Raw genomic sequence first — 21435 nt, forward strand, 5'->3', positions numbered from 1 at the left:
ATTAAAAGAGATGCTTCAATTCAAAAACACAGATGGGAACAGATCATTAAATAACTCCTCAGCATTAATGTCTATACAAAATAGCTGAAATAACAATTTATACATAATATATTATTATTAATATTCCAGATGGTGTTTTTTTATTATTATTAAAGCAGTTGATTAAACATTTTTTGAAGTGCAGATTGGACAGAACATTAAATACTTTTTTTTTTTAAGTTATCTTCTGTACAAATACCTGAAATAACTCTCCTGTAAATGTTTTAAAAGTCAGATTTAAATCTTTTTCTTTTTTCTCCACCCTCCCCAGACAGCACCATAATGGACGCTGCATCACCGCCTGTCATTTCGGTGGAATGAGGGCAAAAAAAACCCAGACATACCTTAAGCGACGTGAAAATCCTCCAATCGAAGACCCTGGTCCCTATCTTGCTGACCAATCAAAAGGCGCGCTGCTGTAATGGGCGGGTCAATGTGGGCTGGCGTTAAAACTCGAGCGGAACGGCTGCCCAGATTCCCCTGTTCATCCCGAGTCGGGCGGAGTCCATGCGCACGGGATATCAAGGATTTTTTACACGTCCTAGTGGCTAGATTTTTAGCTTTAAACGGTTTCCAGAGCAGGTTATTAACTCAATTTAATCCTGCCCGAGATGACAACGACGACCACTTTTCAAGGAATGGATCCTAGCGCAAAAAATAGCTCCAGGTAAATAATATTAATAATAAAAAATAAAAATCCGAAGCAAACAAAAGAAAAATGAGGGATTCGGTTCGGATTGGAGACTGGATTCCTGAAGATGATTAGGTGATGAATTATTAGAGAAAGATGTTTATAATCCAGCGTCTGGTTAGATTTTGATGTAAATACAGGGTGTGTTTAGTGTATTGAAATGACAAACGGAAAAACGGCGCTTTTTTTTTAAATAAAAAAAAAACAAACAAGGTATCTGAGACCAAAACCGTATTTTCAACCTTTTATTTATTTACACACGCATACAACAATAATAATAATGATGATAAAAAATAAAAATAAAGATGCAGGCAGAATGTTGGACTTCTATCTCTCTGTAGATCTCTGTATCCACCCTGTTAGCACACGAAGACGGATATTTATTTATTTTTCGCAAATATGATCAAATTATTATAGCTAAATCCAATAAATAAACGAAAACGGGCAAGTATTTTTTGTTGCTCCGAGCGCGAGCTTAGTTCAGCTGGCTAACGTTAGCTAAAGAAATCTCCCTGGCAACCGGCCACTTCTTTCATCTCGCCGCACTGAGGCTAGCTAATGTTTTTTTCTGTATTATTTTGTCTCCCCTCGCCCGAAAAATGCATTCACCGCGATCAAATCAACATTATTTTCACATCTCGTACGAATAAAATGTCTCACGCGACATTTGGTGATGTTTGTACTTGAGAATAACTCCATCTTCGAGGCCTCAGTGTTCTCCTTTTATGGGGTTCTCTAACGTTCCTGCTCATTTTTCTTTCTTTCTTTCTGTTTTTTTTTTCGATATTTTTTTCCACTCCTGAACAGATTATTCGATTTATTCAAGAAATAAAGTCGTTTTACAAACTGAATTTGATGTCTAAGAGCATAAATGAACTTTATTCAGATAACTCCAGAGCTTCTGTGTTAGAAATCGCGCCTTGGAAATGTCTCTTTATCTCTAGCTTATGTTATTTATTTGTTTGTTTGAATTTTTATTCATTTATATCCATATAGGATTTGAGTTTAAAGCTTTAGACTTTAATTTTTTGTCCTTCTTCAGCTTATCAGACTTGAAGAGTCATCTCAGCATCTTTGATGCAACATGTTGATTTCTGGGTTTGATTTGTGTCATCAAAACTAAACAAAAAAAATGCCTTTGTGATGAGTTTAATCTTTAAATGGATCTGTTGTAAGTTAAAACTGATACAGTGTGATGATAATACACAGGAAATCGGTGAGGTTGCAACCCAAAAACAAAGTTTGAGGTGTTTTGTTGTCTGTGGATTAAATAATCTGCCCTCGATCCGGGTTAAATCCAGTTTATGACTGGAGTATAATGCAGTAAAGCACGTTTTATTAGTGTCTCCACTTCTGTCGCTGGAAAATATTCTCTCCTCGTGGTCGGGTGGGGTCTCGGAGGGGGAAAAATGTTAACCTCTTCTGCGAACAGTTAAAGCTTCTTCTAAGCAGGAAGGTGAAGCCGAGTTCACGTGACGGTACAACACCTTCAACCTGTAAACCTGTGGATATGAATGGGCTTGTATATATTTTTGTATTTCCCAAATAAGGGAGGCTGTGAAATGCTTTGGATCAGAACAGCTGTGTGTGTGTGTGTGTGTGTGTGTGTGTGTGTGTGTGTGTGTGTGTCAGCTGGTGAGGACTTTATAAAGTAGTCCACTAAAGCGTCAGCTATTTCTGTTATTGCTGTACTAGTTATCTGGTTATACTCGATACACTAATCCACTGTGGTACAACGATGCATACCACAGCGCCGGTGGATTCTGATTGGTCGGATTGATTAGTTTTCTAAAACGGCGGATCTTAGAGTAGTGCAGCTGCGAGTCATGGGTTTGTACTAATTGTATTAATCGTTTCTATGCTAGCAGAAACTGATTTTTAATAGGTGTCTAATATGGTGAAGCTTTCTGTAAGGAGAAATGCGTATGTGTAACATTTTATGGAAGGAGTCTCCAGTGTCAGCGCTTTGTAACAGACGTAACTTGTAACATCTTCAGGACAGAGGAGTTTACGCTTCGCAGTTTCTCGGTAACATGACGAGCTGCGGTTTTTAAAATCTTATTAACTTCTAGAGAGGATAAAGAGAGGGCTGATGAGGGAACGACCATTTATAGCTGCTCTAACGTAAGTGAGAACAGGAACTGACTTGTTTCGCAGATGTTCCACGACATTAGATGCAACTGTACAATGTGTAATTCTTTAATAAACGGTTAGTGTTCAGGAATTTGCTGTAGTACCAGAAGGAATAAAACATTTCAGGATACGGCGCAGTAGGAAAGTAATAAAATGTCGCGTTTGATTCTTTGCGTAAAGCTTGATGTGTTATGATGCGCTTTTCTGAGTATCATGAGCCTCACTATTTTAAATAACTGCGTTCTTACTCCGCTGTAACACGCAACTTGTATGTTTTTGTCATATGACACGGATACTTATAGCTACATGTTAGCTGTGCGTGTGTGTGTGTGTACAGTTGTTTAAATAAGAGCATTTTGTTATCCAAAAGCCCTGCGCTTATACATATAGACGGATTATAATCAGCATTTTTTATTGTGACATTTCTAAGTAGAGGATAATTTGTCTTTTTGTTTTCTGTTTGCTATGTGAACGAAAGTCTAAACGTTAATACGATGGAATTTCAATTTGTAGTCACTGCTTAATGGTTAATATTTACCAACACATCTGAGGGAAATGCTGATATTCCGGTCAGGTTTAGTAGATAAGAAACGGAGCTGAAATGATCGAGATGGTCCCGTCACCCTTCTCAGTGAGCTAGCTTGCTAGCTGTCTAAGCTAATATAGGTCATTTAGTTGGTTTTGCCACTTACAGTAACATCTCTCAGTGCAACTCCACCATATTTTATTCAATGTTTAGTTTTATAAAGTGATGTCAGCTAACCACTAAGCTAGCTATTTAGTGATGTATGTTTACCAGCGATAACCCTGTGGTGTCACGCTAACCAGCTACATTTAAGACCTGGTTTTATGGAGCTCTTTCTCTTTAGAGTTCTGCAAATGAACTCCAATGACGGTGTTGTTCTGTTAGCTGGATGTTGTTTTATTAAATGATTATCTAATTAAATTGAAAATCAAATAGGTGTAGTACACACTGGGGAAAAGGGTTTAACAGCTAATTCGTGCTCCCTGAATTTACTCTCTTAGTTCAGAGTTCAGAAAAAAATATTTCTTCTGAATAAGTTAACGCAGTTTAAAAAAAAACAAAAAAAACAAAACATTGTTTCAAGGTTGCAAGGTTTTTTTTTTTTTGTAAGTGACAAAAAAAAAGTCTGGTTACATAACAAGGTTTTATTTTTTTTAAAGAATGGTTTAAAGCATTTGTGTGTTCAAGTGATCTTATTTCTCATTATGTGGTAAATATGATTAAGTTTGCGATTTGAGACACTTGGGTCTCCAGAGGCCGCACCATTTCACTCCCACAGAGAACACAAATGAATTGAGCTGTCGTGCACCTGATCCGGCTTTTGACATATAATCGATTAGAGGCTCTAACGCTGCAGTTAGAACCCGATTGTGTGGATTGGGACACGGCCTGGACCTCCTTCCCTCAACGCCGGGGTGAATCGACTGGTCGTCAAGGCTGCAGCGATCCCCTGTTTGGATACATGAAAATCCTCCGACACAGGAATCTCCATTTGGTGTGGCTCGGGTCAGCTGTAGGGTGGGGGTGTGTGTCTCACAGAGAGAGAGAGACAGAAGGGCTCGGGTAGTAGAGACCCTCCCAGCTTATGTTAACTGGCCCCTGCAGTGGTCAGTCTGGTAACTGTTGTGTGTGTGTGTGTGTGTGTGTGTGTGTGTGTGTGTGTGGACAGCCTCCCTCGAGTCCAGTATTAAATCTTTTTGATGATGCTCGCCGGCGTCCCCTGCAGCTGTTTCATTCCCGTAATGTCAGCACGACCACAAATGTGAGACGTTTTCTCCATTTGTGTGTGTGTGTGTGTGTGCTGATTTTAAAGGAATAGGCCAAAAAATGAAACGATTTTTCCCTTTACAAATAGTAGTTCATCAGCCAAGACAGCGACTGTCTGAAGTTTCCTGCCTAAGGGACAGACTTTAACTCTCATGAGAACCTAAATGTGGAAACATATTTGGCTGGAGATGCACACACCTGGGTACCACACACACACATTTGAATTAATTTATTCTATAGTGTATAACTATAATTACTCTTCAGCCCTTTGTAATAATTATAATAATAATTACAAGGGCTGGGCGATATATTGATGCTATATCCATATCGTGATTAAACGATTACGCGATACGATTTTTCGAGATATCGTTGGCACGGTGATGTATTTTTTGCGTTTTTAATCATTACAAATTAAACGATACTGAACGGATGCCACTGATTTGATGTACATTTTTAAAAAAAAATCTTCTTATCTTCTTTGTCTTTGCAGGCGTTAAAGAAGTGTGTGTGTATGTGTGTGTGTGTATATATATATATATATATATATATATATATATATATATATATATATATATATATATATATATATATATATATATATATATATATATATATATATATATATATTATTTTTTTACCTGTGAGGTGACTGTGTGTAGTAAGCAGGCGAGTTATATAACAACTTTGTGTCGCACTTTGTTTTGCTTGTGTGTCATCTATATTCAGTTCCTAGTTCACCCATTACATGTTTTGCCATGTGCCTTTGTTTTAGTTTTGACCCCATCTCCACCCCTGCTATATCATTGGTCTGTTACCTTATTGTGTTCAGCTGTTTGTGTTAGCCCCTGAAACATTGTCGTCCGTTCATGCTAATCATTCCGCCAAATAAAATAAACTCGCTCTACCGTCAACCGGACCGCCTCCGCCGATGTGTGTGGTGCGGCAGGCTGCGAGCTTCCAGAGTTCTGGCTTAGTTACGGCATCGATGTGCACCACACCACCATGAAACGCGTTTAGTTTAAACGTATCTACATACCAACTGAAAACGAACGTCATTACAGAATAGAGTTTACTTTCTTTTCTGATTGTCTTTTTCCTACAAGATACGAATACAGGAATAATTGAATAATAATAGACTCAAAATCGGCTTGTCCAGAGGTCCTGGGCAATTTGGAACGTAATCCTGTGAGTAGTAGTGTATAGAAGTGTCGTTCTGACTCGACCTCATCGGGTTTATTTTTCTTCCGCAGGGTTCTGCGGCCTCCCGGCGGAACCTCCAACATTTGCTTCGGCACAGATGAGGAAAGGCCGGTGCGCAAGAACAGAATGGCCTCCAACATCTTCGCCGAGCCTGATGACCCCCACGCCCATCGGAGGAACAACCCTCCCGGTACACACACACACACAGTCTCGTAGTCATGTTGTCAACCTATCCTTATTTGTTCTCCTCTTTAACCAGAGGTCATGTGATGCTGTTATGTGATGTATACCCCACTTTTTTAGAAATGTCTTTCTCTTGTGTAAAGTTTCTTTCTTTGCCGTCAAATCCATTCAGCACAGGAAACTACTTTCTACTGACCGTTTCCTCGTTTTTGCGGTGGAACACTTCACTCAGGAATGTGAAGGTCACATGATGGTGGTGCCACATGGCTCTGTGTGTGTGTGTGTGTGTGTGTGTGTTTTGGAGCTTATAATCAGCTTCCTTGAAATTGAGCTGCAGCTGCTGTTATTTAACAAAGATAAATCCATGTAATCGTTGAATATCGGTGCTGCGTTAACATTTACGGAAGGAGTCTCCAGTGTCGGCGCTTTGTAACAGCCGGAGGTAAAGCTTTTGACTTGAAGTTTTCCGACATTTTCATGACAGGAGTTTACGTTTTTTTTTTTTATTAACTTCAGGAGAGCGAATAGAGAGAGGGCTGGTGAGGGAGCGACTGTTGAAAGCTGCTATAACGTAAGTGAGAACAGGAACTAACTGGTTTCACAGACGTTCCACAACGTCAAACAGATCAAACGTGCGCGTGTTGGTTTTTAAGATTAATGTATTTGTCAGCAAGTTGCTGTGGTACAAGAGGAATTAAACACTATTTTGCTATTCCAGTTACTACACACTGTTTATAAGCGATTTTTATTTTCCTCATTAGAATGGGATTTGAACTTTACCCAGTCCCTCTAGGATTTAGCGATTATTCAAGCGCAGAAACGAACACGAAATCAAGGAAACTCATGATATTCGGAGGAGCTTGCAATTTTTCAAAACTGCCGCAGATTTTCCGCAGGTTCGGGCCGAGACCTGCCGTGCGACGTCATTGCAACCCACGTTCAGCCGAAGCCCTCTCAGATTCACGTGCGTCGAACATGAGTACAGCTAAAAGGTCTCGTTTACCCACAAACATCACTGAGAAAGAGCGCGTAGAACAAGTTCGTACGATTCAATTAGTTTTCTTCAAAAAATAAAATAAAATCACAAAAAGCCTGAAAATCCTGTGGGGACTACGTAACCACTGATCTAGTTCCCTGTATCATGTGGTAATAAACGATATTGTTTTGTGATGTAGCACGAACACCACGCACTGAATGAAACCCTTCTCTGGTGTTAAGGCAGGAAAACAGCACCACGCTAAACCAGTTATTAACAGCTTCCTGTTGCCCTGCACTGTAAAACACAGGCATTCAGGGATTCATCTGGACTTCCTGCCTATGTCATGGACTGATTCAGCCACTGGCGTGTGTTGGGGGGGGGTCATTTCCAGTAGAGATGACCTCATGGTCTGGTTACTCAGCTCCACTTCCTGGTGTGTAAGAGCGCAGAGGTGGATGATGGGAAACACAACACCGTGTGACCTCACCTGCAAAACATTCCACACACCATGACTGGGTGCTAACTTCAGGTCTGGTGCAGATCTGGGTTTGTAATAGATACTTATGCATCTCTGTGTGTGTGTGTGTGTGTGTGTGTGTGTGTGTGTGTGCGCGCGCATTAAATGCTGTGATTTGCCAGAGACGGAAATGTACCTGTCGTCCCTCCCCTCTCTCTCTCGCTCTCCCCTTTGTCTTCAGAGCTGTGTGTTTAGGCTGAGTGAGTGAGTGAGTGTGTGTGTGTGTGTGTGTGTGGTTAGACAGAGCTGGCACTAATCTGCGGTTCCTCATGAGCCTCGGTTTGGCAGGTGGAGGCAGAGCAGGAAATCTCAGCAGCTTCCAGACACACAGCACACACAGCAGGGGGAAATGAGCAGAGGAAATGATGGGTGGGGGGGGGGGCAAAGGCAAACAGGGTCAGACAGAAAGACAGCAAAAATGATTAGTACACAAAGAAAGGTGTATACATGAAAGAGAGGCAGAGAGAAAAACAGTAGAAGAGTGAAAGATATACATGCATAGAGAAAGAAATGATGGAAAAGAGACAGAGAGAAAATAAACAGAGACAAAAAGAAATCTAGAAGCAGGCAGAAAGAGATATAAAAGCATGAGAGACGGAGGAGCAGATGTAATAAAGGAGGGAGGGACATGCAGATAAAGAGAAAGACATGCAGGCAAAGCTATAAACAGACATGGAGAGAAAGCAGAGAGAGAGTGAGAGACTAACAGCAAGAAGAGGAAAAATAATTAAAGGGAAAGTAAGAAAGCAAGAGAGAGACAAGGAATCAGACAGACAGAAAGAATGGGGAAGGAGGATAGACAGACCGAGAGAGAGAAGGTTGAGGCTGCAAGAAATAAAGAATGAATAATAAGAGAAGGAAGTGACAGTGTGACACAGACAGACGGGCAACGCGCAAAAAGAGAGACGAGAGAGACATTCAGAGAGAGACCGACAAGTAGAAACGAGATGGAAAGAAGGGAGAGACAGACAGATGGGTAGAAAGAGACAAGAAAGAAGGCAGAAACTGACAGATGGGTAGAAAGAAAGAGAGGAGGAAAGAAGGGATAGACAGACGGGTAGAGAGAGAGCGAGGCAGACAGACAGGTAGAAAGAGAGAAACTGGTAGAAAGAGAGGAGGAAAGAAGGGATAGACAGATGGGTAGAAAGATGTAAAGAAGGGAGAGACAGACAGACGGGTAGAAAGAGAGACAAGAATGAAGGGAGAGACAGATGGGTACAAAGACAAGAAAGAAGGGAGAGACAGACATTTGGGTAGAAAGAGACAAGAAAGAAGGCAGAGACTGACATGGTAGAAAGAGAGACAGATGGGTAGAAAGAGAGGAGGAAAGAAGGGATAGACAGACGGACAGGTAAAAAGCGAGACAGACGGTAGAAAGAGAGGAGGAAAGAAGGGATAGACAGACAGGTAGAGAGAGACAGATGGACGGGTAGAAAGAGACAAGAAAGAAGGCAGAGACTGATATGGGTAGAAAGGGAGACAGACGGTAGAAAGAGAGGAGGAAAGAATAGATAGACAGACAGACAGGTCGAAAGAGAGACTGGTAGAAAGAGAGGAGGAAAGAAGGGATAGACAGACAGACAGGTCGAAAGAGAGAGACTGGTAGAAAGAGGAGGAAAGAAGGGATGGACAGACAGGTAGAAAGAGAGAGACTGGTAGAAAGAGGAGGAAAGAAGGGATAGACAGGTATAGAGAGACAGAATTGTAGAAAGAGGAGGAAGGAAGGGCTAGACAGACGGGTAGAAAGAGAGACGGACTGTTAGAAAGAGAGGAGGAAAGACGGGCTAGACAGACAGACAGGTAGAGAGAGAGACAGATGGGTAGAAAGAGAGGAGGAAAGAAGGGAGAGACAGACAGACAGCTAAACAGAAAAAGAGACAGACTAAAAAAATAGAGAAGAGGGAGGCAGATAGACAAGAAAGACAGATGAGACTGAAAAAAGGAGAGAAAGGAAGAGAGAGACAGAATGGAGTGGCTGCCAGACAGACAGAGAGTGAGACAGGCGTGTGATTGATGACACTGGAGCTGATGAAGCTCATGATAATCCTCATGTATGTTTTCACATGCTAATGCAAAACAGGCATAGACTGTGTGTGTGTGTGTGCTCGCGTGTGTGCGCATATGTGCGTGCGTGTGTGTGGGTGTGTGTAACATTAGCACATTATCAGCACACACTCGTCTGTGAAGAGTGGGACACAATGGCGTCTCTCATTGGAAACTCCAGTTGAAGTTCATTATCCAGCGGCGCTGCTGTCGTGTTTCAGAGAGCAGCTTTGTGGCTTAATCACTGCTTTTTGTGAAGATGGTGTGTGTGTGTGTGTAATGCTACAGCTCAGAGCTCAAACACAGATGCCAGGGTGTGTTTTTGGGGGAGGTGAACACTTTTATAATGCAGCTTTGTCCTCATAAGTGTGGTAGTGTTCGCTGGGTTTAAATAAATACATGTGCTTTTATTTAACTCCGAGAAAGAAAAAAAACCCCAGCTTATCTTTTCAACACTTCACAGTATGTAACGTACCTGCAACAGTCTGAGGCTTTTATCATTGGTTTCACTTTATTATTCTTTCACATCAACTCATCATAGTTACTGGATAATGGGTTTTAGTTACACTTTCTAGACCCTCAGAGCGCTTTCTATAGTATGGGGGGGGGTGATCTCCTCAACACACCACCAGTAGTAGCGTCCACCTGGATGATGTGACGGCAGCCATATTGCGCCAGAACTCCCACCACACACCAGCTATTTAAGATCAATCTGAGCCTTTAAGGAGTTACAGCGTATTTGTAAGGAATAAAACACTCTGTCATGCAGTTATAGGAAAATAATCTGTGACGGGGCAGTGTGATGAAGTGGACTTACTGTTACCAATCAGACGTTGATTATTTTCTTATAACGGTGTGCGTTTCATTCCCCTGAGGCTACGTCCACGTTAATAAGTATTACTTAATTCGAAAACGCATCTTTTTCTTTTCGTTTTTGGCGGGGTTTTTTTGTCCAGCGGAAAACTGTGCTTTTTCGAAAACGCTCTCCCGCTCTCGTTTCAGTGCTGGACGAGCAAATTTTGGGAAATGTTTGAAAACGCCAGTGAAGAGCGTTTTCAAGCGAAAATGCAGTTCTCAGATCTCTCCGGATTAATGGCGACGTAGCCTTATACCACAGTGATTTGGCGAGAATTACAAACAGCACTTTGTATCCGTTTATAGGTACATTTAACATTGGCGAACAAAGTTAGTTCCTATTATCGCTTGCGCTATAGCAGCTATAAACCATACTCTGTCTCCTTACAGTAAACTTCACTATATCAACGATTACATGCATTTTTAATCTGCTGTGCAAGTCCCTGTGAGTGGTCTGTTACTATAGAAACCACAATGTATTACAGTAGATGTGCAGCTGCACTATTGTCAGAGCCGCTGTTGGAGAAAACTAATCAACACCTTCTGACCAATCACAATCCAGAATTCAGCAGATCCGTGGTGTAATTGTAAGGTAAAGCTTTTAACAAACATCTAAGCAGGTCCACAGTGTAAAGCCATCTCGCATGCCGAGTATGGTTTAGTCGGGACAGATCCTGATGACTTAAACACGACTCGCAGCGTCATGAAACCGCATTAAATCTTAGAGTTAAAACAGTGGAAAATGTGTCTCATTCTTTCCTCACAGAGAGACCGAGAGGAGGGGACTGCTGATGCTCTGTTCATGATGACAGCGCAGAGACGGAGCACTCACGATGCTCTGGAGTCGCTCGGTTATGTGTAATGCCATTAACATGGTCTTTATTAGCGGTCGAGCTTCCCTCATGCTTTTACAGTCATTATGTAGTTTTAATGGTTTGTAGGTTTTGACCTGCAATAAAATGCTCGTGTCTCAATTAAATGAGCATTCAGCCAAAATCCCACTAGGCTGGAAGACAGGGCAAGGGCTGATGGTTTAAGATGACCATAATAACACTGTTGTACATGTTGAATATCACAGAATATCACATAGCTCAGGGATCGGGGATATATTCAGTAACAAGTCTGTACTGAAAAAGAGTTTAAAAGAGATTTTTTGGAGCAATTTTTTTAAAAATTCTAAACAATAAACAGTGCTGTTGTTTACATTTTGTCTATCTTTTTGATTGTAGACTTTGAACAATGTGTGTGAAATTTGCTTGTACTCGGTTTCCTCGCTCAGTCCCAAGACACGTGCAGTCGGCTGATTGGCATCTCCAAATTGTCCGTAGTGTGTGAATGGGGGTGTTAATGTATGTGATTGTGCCCTGCAGTGGGTTCCCATCCCATCCAGGGTTTCCCCTACCTTGTGCCCCAAGTTCCCTGAGATGGGCTTCAGGCTCCGCAACCGTATGTAGGATAAGTGGTACAGAATATGGATGGATGGATGGATGGATGGATGGATGGAGTTTGAACTGTCTTTGAACGAGTTTGTGGTTTAAACCATTTTAATTGTTTTATAACCCACACAGTTGGTTCATAACTCAGGTGATTAGTTCATAACCTCTTATAACTGGTTCATAACCTCTACATCTGGTTAATAATGCAGAAGATTGTTTCATAATCTGTACAATTAGTTAATAACCTATATGATTAGTTTATAACCTATGCATTTGGTTAAAACCCCTACAGTTATTTTATAGCTCATGCAGTTATTCCATAACCTAGTCAGTTATTTTGTAACCTAGTCATAACCTGTACAACTGGTTCATAACATTGATTATGGGTTAATAACCCATACTATTGGTTCATAATGTGTACGTTTAGTTCACAACCCATATGATTGATTCATAAACCATACAGTTGTTTCCAAACATGTACGATTGATTCATAGCACACAGTTCACACATAACCAGTTCAGTTGTTTCATAGCCCCAATAATTGGTTCATAACCATTTCAGTACCCCTAAAATTGACTCAAGTTACTGGATTGGTTCATAGCTCATCCAGCTGGTCTAGTTACCTTCCCGGTTCATCTCTACATAGTTCATATAGAATCCAAAAATTTTACCATTTCTTGCGAGCACTGTATACCTGACTACTGGTACGCCAATTAATGTCACTTTAAAATGAAAAATACTAAAATGACTAATGTTACAGTACTGCAGTAACACTGCAGTTTTATATATATAGTATAGTTTTGAGGTCCTTCAAAACCTCATGTCCACCTAATCATGACCTCAGTGACAGAAATGTGCCTGTGTGGGTATTAATGATGCTAATGCAGTCCTCCACTGTGCTTTTGAGATTTAATTATTAATGTCAGCATTCATGCCCGTCTGGGCTCATTCTGCAGTGAGGAGTCTATCATTTAGAAGTCTGCTTTGTGTCCAAACTACTTTTAGGTACCACTTCCATGACAAGCCTGATTTTTAATGAGTGTGTCATTGTGTTTGTGTAAGAAATCTGTAAGAACTTTTGTAGACTGATCGTCCAACGGAGTCAGGTTTACTTCTAACCAGAGATTTGGGTCAAAGTAGTAGTACTCCACCAGCACTCGTACTATCCCCCTCCTCACCCACATGAGAGCCCAGGCTCAGTCCGGGGTGTGGAAATGAGCTGCAGGAATATTAACCCAGCTAATGCAGTCCTTTTAGACATTTCATTTATTTATTTCTGTTAAATAAGAACAGACATATCGACTCCTAGACAGAAGTTTTTAAATTCTCAAAGTTACCGCAACTCTTCTAATCTTTGCGTTCTGATAACGTCATCAATGTTATTTGCAGGAGGTGAAGCGACCGGAGTGTTGTGTGGCGAACACTCTGCCCCGTTGAGGCGGTGCCACCAGCCGCCAATCTACCAAAACAACTCTGAACACCCGGCCAAACTCACGGTGAGTACAGAATGGAGAGAGAGAGAGAGAGACACACACACAGAAAGAATGACTGAGAGGCATACAGAGGGAGAAAGGCATAAATAGGTAGTCCTAAGATTGGTTCATAATCTGAACGATTGGTTCATAGCCCTTATGATTGACTTATAAGCTGTATAATTGTATTATAGTCTCTATGATTGGTTCATAACCCAAACTTTTGGTTCAGAACCTGTGTGGTTGGTTCATAATTTGTACTAATGGTTTATAAGATGTCCAATTGATTCATAACCCCTACATATGAATTATAAACTCTACAATTGGCGTTGAAAAGCTGCATCAACACAATCCACATTCAGATGAAAGCTGTACATTCAGTAGCTCTGACCTGCATAGAAATACTGGACAGAACATGAGTAAACAGAAAGAAGAGAAGGGAATGGTGAGCAGCCTGGTGAACGAGTGCTGTGTGTTCCTGAAGTCTCTGCTGTGTCCCAAGAACTGCATTAACATCTGGCGTTTTGCTTAGTACTCCTGTGAGAAGTTGAAGTAGCAGGCCTTCTGGTTTATCTTGCACAACTTTGAGGAGATGGTGCATCTCTCTGAGGAGTTCCTGGACCTGACGGTCGAGCAGCTGAGCGAAATCATCGAGAAGGACGAACTGAACATGAAATAGGAGTGTTCGAGGTGTTCAAGGCCGTCTTACAATGGATCAAACATGCACCATGGAAACGGAAAGCGCACATAGGAGTGTTACTGCCCAAGGTCCATCTGGGGCTACTGACGCACGATTACCTTATGAACAATGTGAGCAACAACATTTTAGTGATGGACAACATGACATGTAAGCCAATCGTCACCAGCGTTCTGATGGGCATCGATGACCTCAACCCGAGCCTTTCTCTCAGCTCTGATCTCACGAGGATCTGCCTGCCCAGCGCCGTTCTGCTGGCCGTTGGTGGCTGGGGCCGCAGGAATCATACCAATGTCATAGAAGCATATGATATGCGAGTGGCATGCTGGGTACGCGTCACGTGCAATGACGAGAGTCCACGAGCCTGTCACGGGACGGTGTATCTGAATGGCTTCATGTACTGCATCAGAGGATTCGACTGGGTGAGTTACTTCAGCAGTGTGAGAAGGTTTGACCCCATCACCAGAACCTGGGCTCAGGTGAGCCCCATGCACTCTTGCCGGTGTTACGTGAGCGTGTGTGTGCTGGATGGTCATATCTATGTGATGGGAGGATTTGATGGCGTCCAAAGTCTGAATACGGTTGAGCGATATGAATCTGAGAATAATAAGTGGAGCATGATCACACCGATACACGAACAAAGGAGCAAAGCAAGCACTACAGTACAGAACGGCAAAGTGTACATATGTGGAGGGTTGAACGGGAGCGAGCGTTTGTTCACGGGGGAGTATTACAGTCCTCAGACGGGAGTGTGGACCCTCATCCCCCCATGATGATCAGAAGGAGTGGACTGGGTGTGGTCGCGTACGGAGGACAGGTTTACGCTGTCTGGGGATATGATGGTAATAATCAGCTAAGTGATGTGGAGGTGTATAATCCTCAAACCAACGTGTGGAGAAAAGGTCCAGCCATGAACAACCAGCGTAGCAACTTTGGCATTGAGGTGCTGGACAATCTCCTGTTTGTTTCTGGAGGAGAGAATGGCACTACCATTATGAATGAAGTGGAGTGTTATGATCAGGAGACTTCTGAATGGCATGCAGTCAAAAACTTGGGGATTTCCCGCAGTGGTCTGAGCTGCTGTGTGCTGTCTGGTTTACCCAACATGGCCGAGTACACTGCGCCCCAGACGATCCCTACGGAGTCCCTCAGAGTTCATGGAGCACCTGGGTCTACCTCACACCTCCTGCCAACATCTGAGACATACAAATAAACCTCTCCCTTAATCAGCATCCTTTTGTTCTTGAGAATCAAATTAAACATTCTGAAGCAGTGAAACTACTGAAATTCCTTTTGTTTACTCTCTTATGCTGCAAGCTGTTGTACTGAAACTCGTAAAACCACAATGTCCCTCATGGAGAAGTGCGATGGAACAGTTAACGTCCATCGTCTTGAGATCTCACACTCACACCTGACATCACAACGACATGGCAGTGCTCACATGGTCAACACTAAACAGAATTCACTTAATGTTATTTTCTATGTGATGAAACTAGACTTTGTTGACGTGTCGCTTATGTGTCATAAGTTTAGGTTCGTGACGTAATTCACTAACGTAAGTCACTAATGTGATCAAATCACTGTAACGGATCATTTTTACAAGTAAAGATGAAGACGGAACGAAGATTATACATCATTTCTCTCCGTACATCACAGAAATAATTAATGTAGGTCTTATTAATATGTTTATCAAACTCAAATATGACCTTGCTCCGAGTATCCACCATTGTTGCCGAGCCAAGCCGGAACGCTTTTAGATCGGAACGCTAGAAAATTGGTTCTGTACTATCGAGTACAGAAATATAACCTTGAGTACAACGGAATGCAGCATTAATACCAGCAGATCCACATTCTGTTTAATACCCAGCAAACACAAACGTGCTTTCGACGAAGTCAGGCGAACCCCCGCCATTTAAATGAAAGCTACAGTTAATCGAAAAGAGGTTTGATCATGACGAAAATAATCATTGATGTCAATATATGTAGAAAAGAAGCTTGAACAATGTTAACATTCTTGAAATGCTATATTACTTTGAAATTATGCGAAAAAAAATGATTAATGAAGTTACTGCTGTGTAATTTCAAAGAAATATATCTAGTTTTGATTGTTCATTGTTCACAAAGATTTATTTTTATTTCATTTTTATGAGAATAAGAAATCTCTTGCATACGAAACTGCACATACCAAAACATATGAAGCTAAGCTCGCTCATGCGCAAATATTGTCCCTTAACCACGTTGGATTTCATTGTATAGGCTATATCTTGAACTGGTATGTTTGTGTTATATATGAATGGATTGTTAAATAGATTATACTCTAGGCATTTCCATGATGTGTAAAAATGTTATTTATTCTTAACCCAAGCTATTAATTTGCTACCTGTATGGTTGGTTAGTAACTTATGACACGATTGTTTGAGACCCCATACAATTGGTTCATAACTCATACTATTAGTTTATAACTTAGATGGTTCAATACCCAGATCTATTTGCCTTTGAAAAAGAAAAATAACTCGGTAGAACCCTTACAGGCTAGGTTGGATGACTTTAAATCTTGGATGGCTCAAAATGTTGTACATCTCAATGAAAACAAGACTGAGATTTTTGTGTTGTGGATTCTGATGCCATTTCTAAATGGCCCTCTAGTGCTTTATAGTAAACTGATGGTGAAGAGTTCAGAGTAATATCTGACAGTTCCCTCAAATTTGACAGTCAAATAAAGGCTGTTGTCAGATCGAGCTTTTTTTCATCTATGATTAACAGCCAATTTCTTTTTTTTAAGAGGATGATGCGCAAATTTGTATCTTTGCGCCTGGATTGTTGTAACTCTCTCTGTTTAGGAGTTAGTCAATCTTTTTTGTCACGACTGCAAATTGTTCAGAACACTGCTGCCAGATTACTGACGAGGACTCGTAAACGAGACCATATTTCACCTGTACTAGCTGCCGGTCCACTATAGCAACAGTTTTAAGATCTTATTGTTTGTTTATAAATCCTTAAGTGGGTTAGCACCTTGTAATCTTTCTGACCATTTACATCTGCACAAGCCCCACAGATCTCTTAGGTCAGCGGGTCAGAGAATGTTCAGTGTTCCTACCGTAGATCCAGGCCGAGGAAAGGAGACAGCGCATATGATTGGTTCATAATCCTGAACATCAGTGCTGTGGTGTTTTAGAGAGCATGCTGTAGCTGCTCCTCTCTGGAATTCCTCTCCAAGCTTTCGTCACAGACAATAACAGTGCAAAACTCATGAAGACATGTTTTAACGTGTGCATATGCAGCTCTGCTCATGTTTAGTCTATTTGGTTTATTGTAAACATGATGTAAGCTACTATAAAATGACTGCTAAGAAAGAGCTGGCCTTAATGTTCTGAAGTAGTTCGGCTAGGCCGGTGTTTCTTTAACCTCTCCACTCTGATACACACGCAGTCTCCAAGAAACTCCGGTCTTCTGGGGTTTTTGTTAGTTTTGTTTTTTTTTAACATTGAACAAATGTAGCCTGCAAATTGTGTTGCATGTCACACAGGACTTAAAGTGCTGAGTGAAAACATTACTAGTGGTGAGTTATTTCTAAATCCTCTCGTTTTTTTTCCAGGAGGAAAACCACGAGCAAGTAAATCATGGTGAGTGTTTTTGCCTCATCAAGTTTCTAATCAGTCTTAAATAGCGTTCCCTTCCCCCCCCCCCCCCCCCCCCCCTCTCTCTCTCTCTCTCTCTCTCTCTCTCTCTCTCTCTCTCTCTCTCTCTCTCTCTCTTCCTCTCTCTTCCTTCATCTCTCCCTCTCTCTCTCTCTCTCTCTCTCTCTCTTCCTCTCTCTTTCTCCCTTCCCTTCTCTCTCTCTCCCTTCCCTTTTCTCTCTTCCTCTCTCTCTCCCTTCCCCTCTCTTCCTCCCTTCCTTTCTCTCGCTCCTGTTCCCCTGTTTCTCTGTGTCACTCTAAACAGCAGCATGTGATGCACGTTGAGGTAAATAGTGGTTCTGTCACATGCTGGGGAAAACACTGGCTTTAATTAATTAAATCTATGTCTAGTAAAATGTGAGCCTCAGATAAGTGCAGACAGATTTCATCCAGTCTTAGTATTCATCAGTGTATATAGCGTACCTATATAATCAATCACGTCACATTTTAAACTCCCAATAAATGTTAATCTGTGTTTGCGTTCTAATGACGTTAATTACCTGTGAATGCAATCTGTACTAGTCTGGAAAATTAATGTCTAGCGAATCTCTACGTGTATTTTATAAAGTGAGTGAAGTGAATATAGGGCCGGCGTAAGCGGCCGCTCTTACATATCACTAGGGGTTTTATTACCATGGAATGGTTTATGTTCTAATGATTGAATGGTCTGCTCAACACACTAATAGTAATCTGTATCGAGAGAAATCTACCCCAGTGGGAGAAATCTACTCTAGTGATTATAATCTACCCTAGTGAGAGCAGTTTAAACTATAGAAAAAATCTAACCTAGTGAGCGTAGCGTGCTGTAATAACTCCAGCAATCAAGTGGTCGTTAGCGGTACATTTACAGTCACGGTTATTCTTCATGGTGTGGATATTAGTAACGATAACAAAGGAATGTTAATAGAAATAATAACAGGATGCACTTACTGTGAACATTTTGCAAAAATAAATTAAATAACAATTGCACACGACTAACAAGCCGTTTCTCTGTGGGGAAAAAAATGAACTTTCATAATGACACCCTTCAAAAAGAGCACAGAATCAGTCCTGGGTGCAGACCGCATGTGAAAATGGCTTGAAAAATGAACAAACAGGGTGCATATTTTGAGTTGGAGATGGTGTGTGTGTGTGCAAATTGAGGGTCGTGCTCTGCTCTCGTCCAGACTTTGGTGTACAAACACAGGTGCATGTCTGGAGATTAGAGACACTAAATTTGTGTGTGTGTGTGTGTGTGTGTGTGTGTGTGTGTGTGTGTGTGTGTGTGTGTGTGTGTGTGTGTGTGTGTGTGTGTGTGTGTGTGTGTGTGTGTGTGTGTGTGTGTGTAGATCAGTCAGAGGAAACCGAAGCCCCCGAGGAAGAGCCTCAACAGCAGCAGAAGGAGGAGGAGCAGAAACATCCCTCTGGTGCCTCCTCTGGCCGAAGAAACCCTCCTGGTGGAAAATCCAGCCTCATTCTGGGCTGAGCGCGCTCACTGAACTCTCTCTTCTCTTCTCTCTCTCTCTCTCTCTCTCTCTCTCTCTCTTTCTTTTTTAAAGATTCACTCTCTCTTCACTCTCATCATGTGAGCCATGGGATGACTTTTTTTTCTTTTCTTTTCCTTTTTGTCCACTACCACATGTCTGTATTATTGTTTTTCTATCGCAAAAAAAAAGAAAAGAAAATGAAAGAAAAGCTGGTTGGCAGAAGCACTTTATGTAAAAGCTCCATTTCAGCCCATCATGAAGAGCGCAGGCCGTGCAGGGGGGACGCATGGAAGGCAAAGCAAGGAAAAGATTCGTCGCGCTAAATTTCTAAATACAAATAAAGATTGATATGAATTTCACTGCCTCTGCTGGTGCTTGTGTAGTAAAACACTGCATGGTGTAATCTGTAAAAAAAAAAAAAAAAAACATTTAAAAAGATCATTAGTTTGTGATTATTTAAAGGAAACCTCATAATTACACTTTCCACAGATTCATGCTTTTATAAAATTCATCCTAGACAATACGATGTTTTTGTACACGTTTGTGGATTTGTAATTATTTTACATATTTAGTAAAGATTTCATTTTGACACTACTGATAAAACTTACCTGAGATCTGACTTGTTTTTGATGTAAAAGTTAAAAGCTATGTAAAATATAAAACACTCCAGGGCAAGTACCCTTATACCTGCCACTTTGCCAACGATTACAACTATTTATATATTAATAAACAGTGTCGTACTTTTTTATTGTATTTATAGTCATTTTTAATGTGGTGGAACATCTGTAGCCAGTCGTTCCCTCAGCAGTCCCTCTTGTTTTATTTCTTGAAAGCACTAAGACTTTTACTAGTACACAAAAATTACTTTACTTTAGACTAATACAAAAAAGTTGTATTTCTGAGAAATTGCAAAGCATACATTCCTCTGTCCTGAAGATTTTCCAGTGTCAGAAACTTAAAGCTTTAACTCTGAGTGTTAGAAACTGCTGGCACTAGAGACTCCTTCCATAAATGCTCCAGAAATTATCTAAAAAACAAACAAAAAAAAACAGTTGTATCTCCATTTAAAGTATGAATCACTTTGTTCCTCAGCACACAGTCTGGTGTCACTTCACACCAGCGTCAGTCAGACTTTCATGCTCTGTGAAGTGTGAAAACAGAATTGTACTGTATATCACAAGTAATTCGGGGAATTCTGGCTCTTTTCAGTGAATCAGTATATTAGGCTCACCAAATAAATCAGATAAACTCAGCAAAAAAGAAACGTCTTCTCACGTTCAACTGCTTTTATTTCCAGCAAATTTCTTAATGTGTGTACATGTTTGTATTAACATTCAAAAATTGTATTAACACGATTCTCACCTGAGACATAAACTGAACAAGTTTCATAGATGTTTGAGAAACCAAAATGGAATAATGAGTCCCTGAATAAAAGGGGGGGGGGCAGTATTAAAAGTAACGGTCAGTATCTGGTGTCCACCAGCTGCTTTAATTATTGCAGTGCATCTCATCCTCATGGACTGCACCAGATTTGTCAGTTCTTGCTGTGAGATGTTACTCTACTCTTCTACCAAGGCATCTGCAAGTTCTCGATCACGTGTGGGGGAACACATGGTTACCTGTAATTTTCCATTGTAAGGATGATCAGCAGTCCTTCCTGTCTCCCTGTAGCACTGTCTTAATTTCCTTACATTACATGCGTTGCAGTTTATTGCTCTGGCCACATCTTCAGTCTTCATGCCTCCCTGCAGCAGGTCTATGGCATGTTCACGCAGGTGAGCAGGAACCCTAGGCCTCTTTCTTCTGGTGTTTTTCAGAGTCAGTAGAAAGGTCTCTCTAGTGTCTTAAGTTGTCATAAATGTGACATTAATTGCCTACTGCCTGTAAAGTATTTGTGTCTGAAGGCCTGTTCCACAGGTGCATGTGCAATAATGTGTTTATGGATCATTGAACAAACATGAAAAACATCATTTAAACCCTTTCCAATAAAGATCTGTAATGTGTATTCGGATTTTACAAAATTATCTTTAAAATACAGCCTCCTGTGTGTGAACTGCAAAACAAAAGATTTGAGAAAAGTGGCTAGAAATCTGAAATGCAGTTCGATGAAATCTCCATTAGGTGGCGCTGATGCACCGGGCACAGCAATGTGGCGATAGGAATGAATGTTCCTCTCAGTGCAAGGTGGCTTTATATTGCCTCGAGTACAAACAGGTCCAGTAGCAAACATTCATCAAAGGTGTGTATTGTGTATA

At 41.1% G+C, this 21435-nt stretch overlaps 2 protein-coding genes across 8 annotated transcripts in view; both read left to right on the forward strand.

Annotated features, from left to right (window-relative positions):
• Nucleotides 1-21435, forward strand: part of LOC108272815 (uncharacterized) — a 257124-nt gene that overhangs the window by 187956 nt on the left and 47733 nt on the right. The gene's annotated exons all lie outside the window — the stretch shown is intronic.
• Nucleotides 509-19539, forward strand: jpt1b (Jupiter microtubule associated homolog 1b). 2 transcript variants are annotated; one of them, XM_017481670.2, is made up of 5 exons: nucleotides 509-706; nucleotides 5906-6045; nucleotides 13258-13364; nucleotides 17633-17660; nucleotides 19043-19539. In XM_017481670.2, exons 1-5 carry the CDS (start codon nucleotides 651-653, stop codon nucleotides 19177-19179), a joined length of 468 nt encoding a protein of 155 aa, XP_017337159.1. In that variant the 5' UTR covers nucleotides 509-650; the 3' UTR covers nucleotides 19180-19539. The 2 variants fall into 2 exon arrangements, with proteins under 2 accessions (XP_017337159.1, XP_017337160.1); XM_017481671.2 differs by lacking the exon at nucleotides 509-706 and adding an exon at nucleotides 783-805.

Source organism: Ictalurus punctatus, chromosome 12, assembly GCF_001660625.3.
Source record: "Ictalurus punctatus breed USDA103 chromosome 12, Coco_2.0, whole genome shotgun sequence".
Lineage (NCBI taxonomy): Eukaryota > Metazoa > Chordata > Actinopteri > Siluriformes > Ictaluridae > Ictalurus > Ictalurus punctatus.

What these genes read in the sequence shown, in the direction of transcription:
- jpt1b (XM_017481670.2), top strand. Translation starts at nt 651, where the DNA reads ATGACAACGACGACCACTTTTCAAGGAATGGATCCTAGCGCAAAAAAT. An exon ending in AGCGCAAAAAATAGCTCCAG is followed by an intron (nt 707 to 5,905) that starts GTAAATAATATT and finishes TTTCTTCCGCAG; the next exon opens with GGTTCTGCGGCCTCCCGGCG. An exon ending in CCACGAGCAAGTAAATCATG is followed by an intron (nt 17,661 to 19,042) that starts GTGAGTGTTTTT and finishes GTGTGTGTGTAG; the next exon opens with ATCAGTCAGAGGAAACCGAA.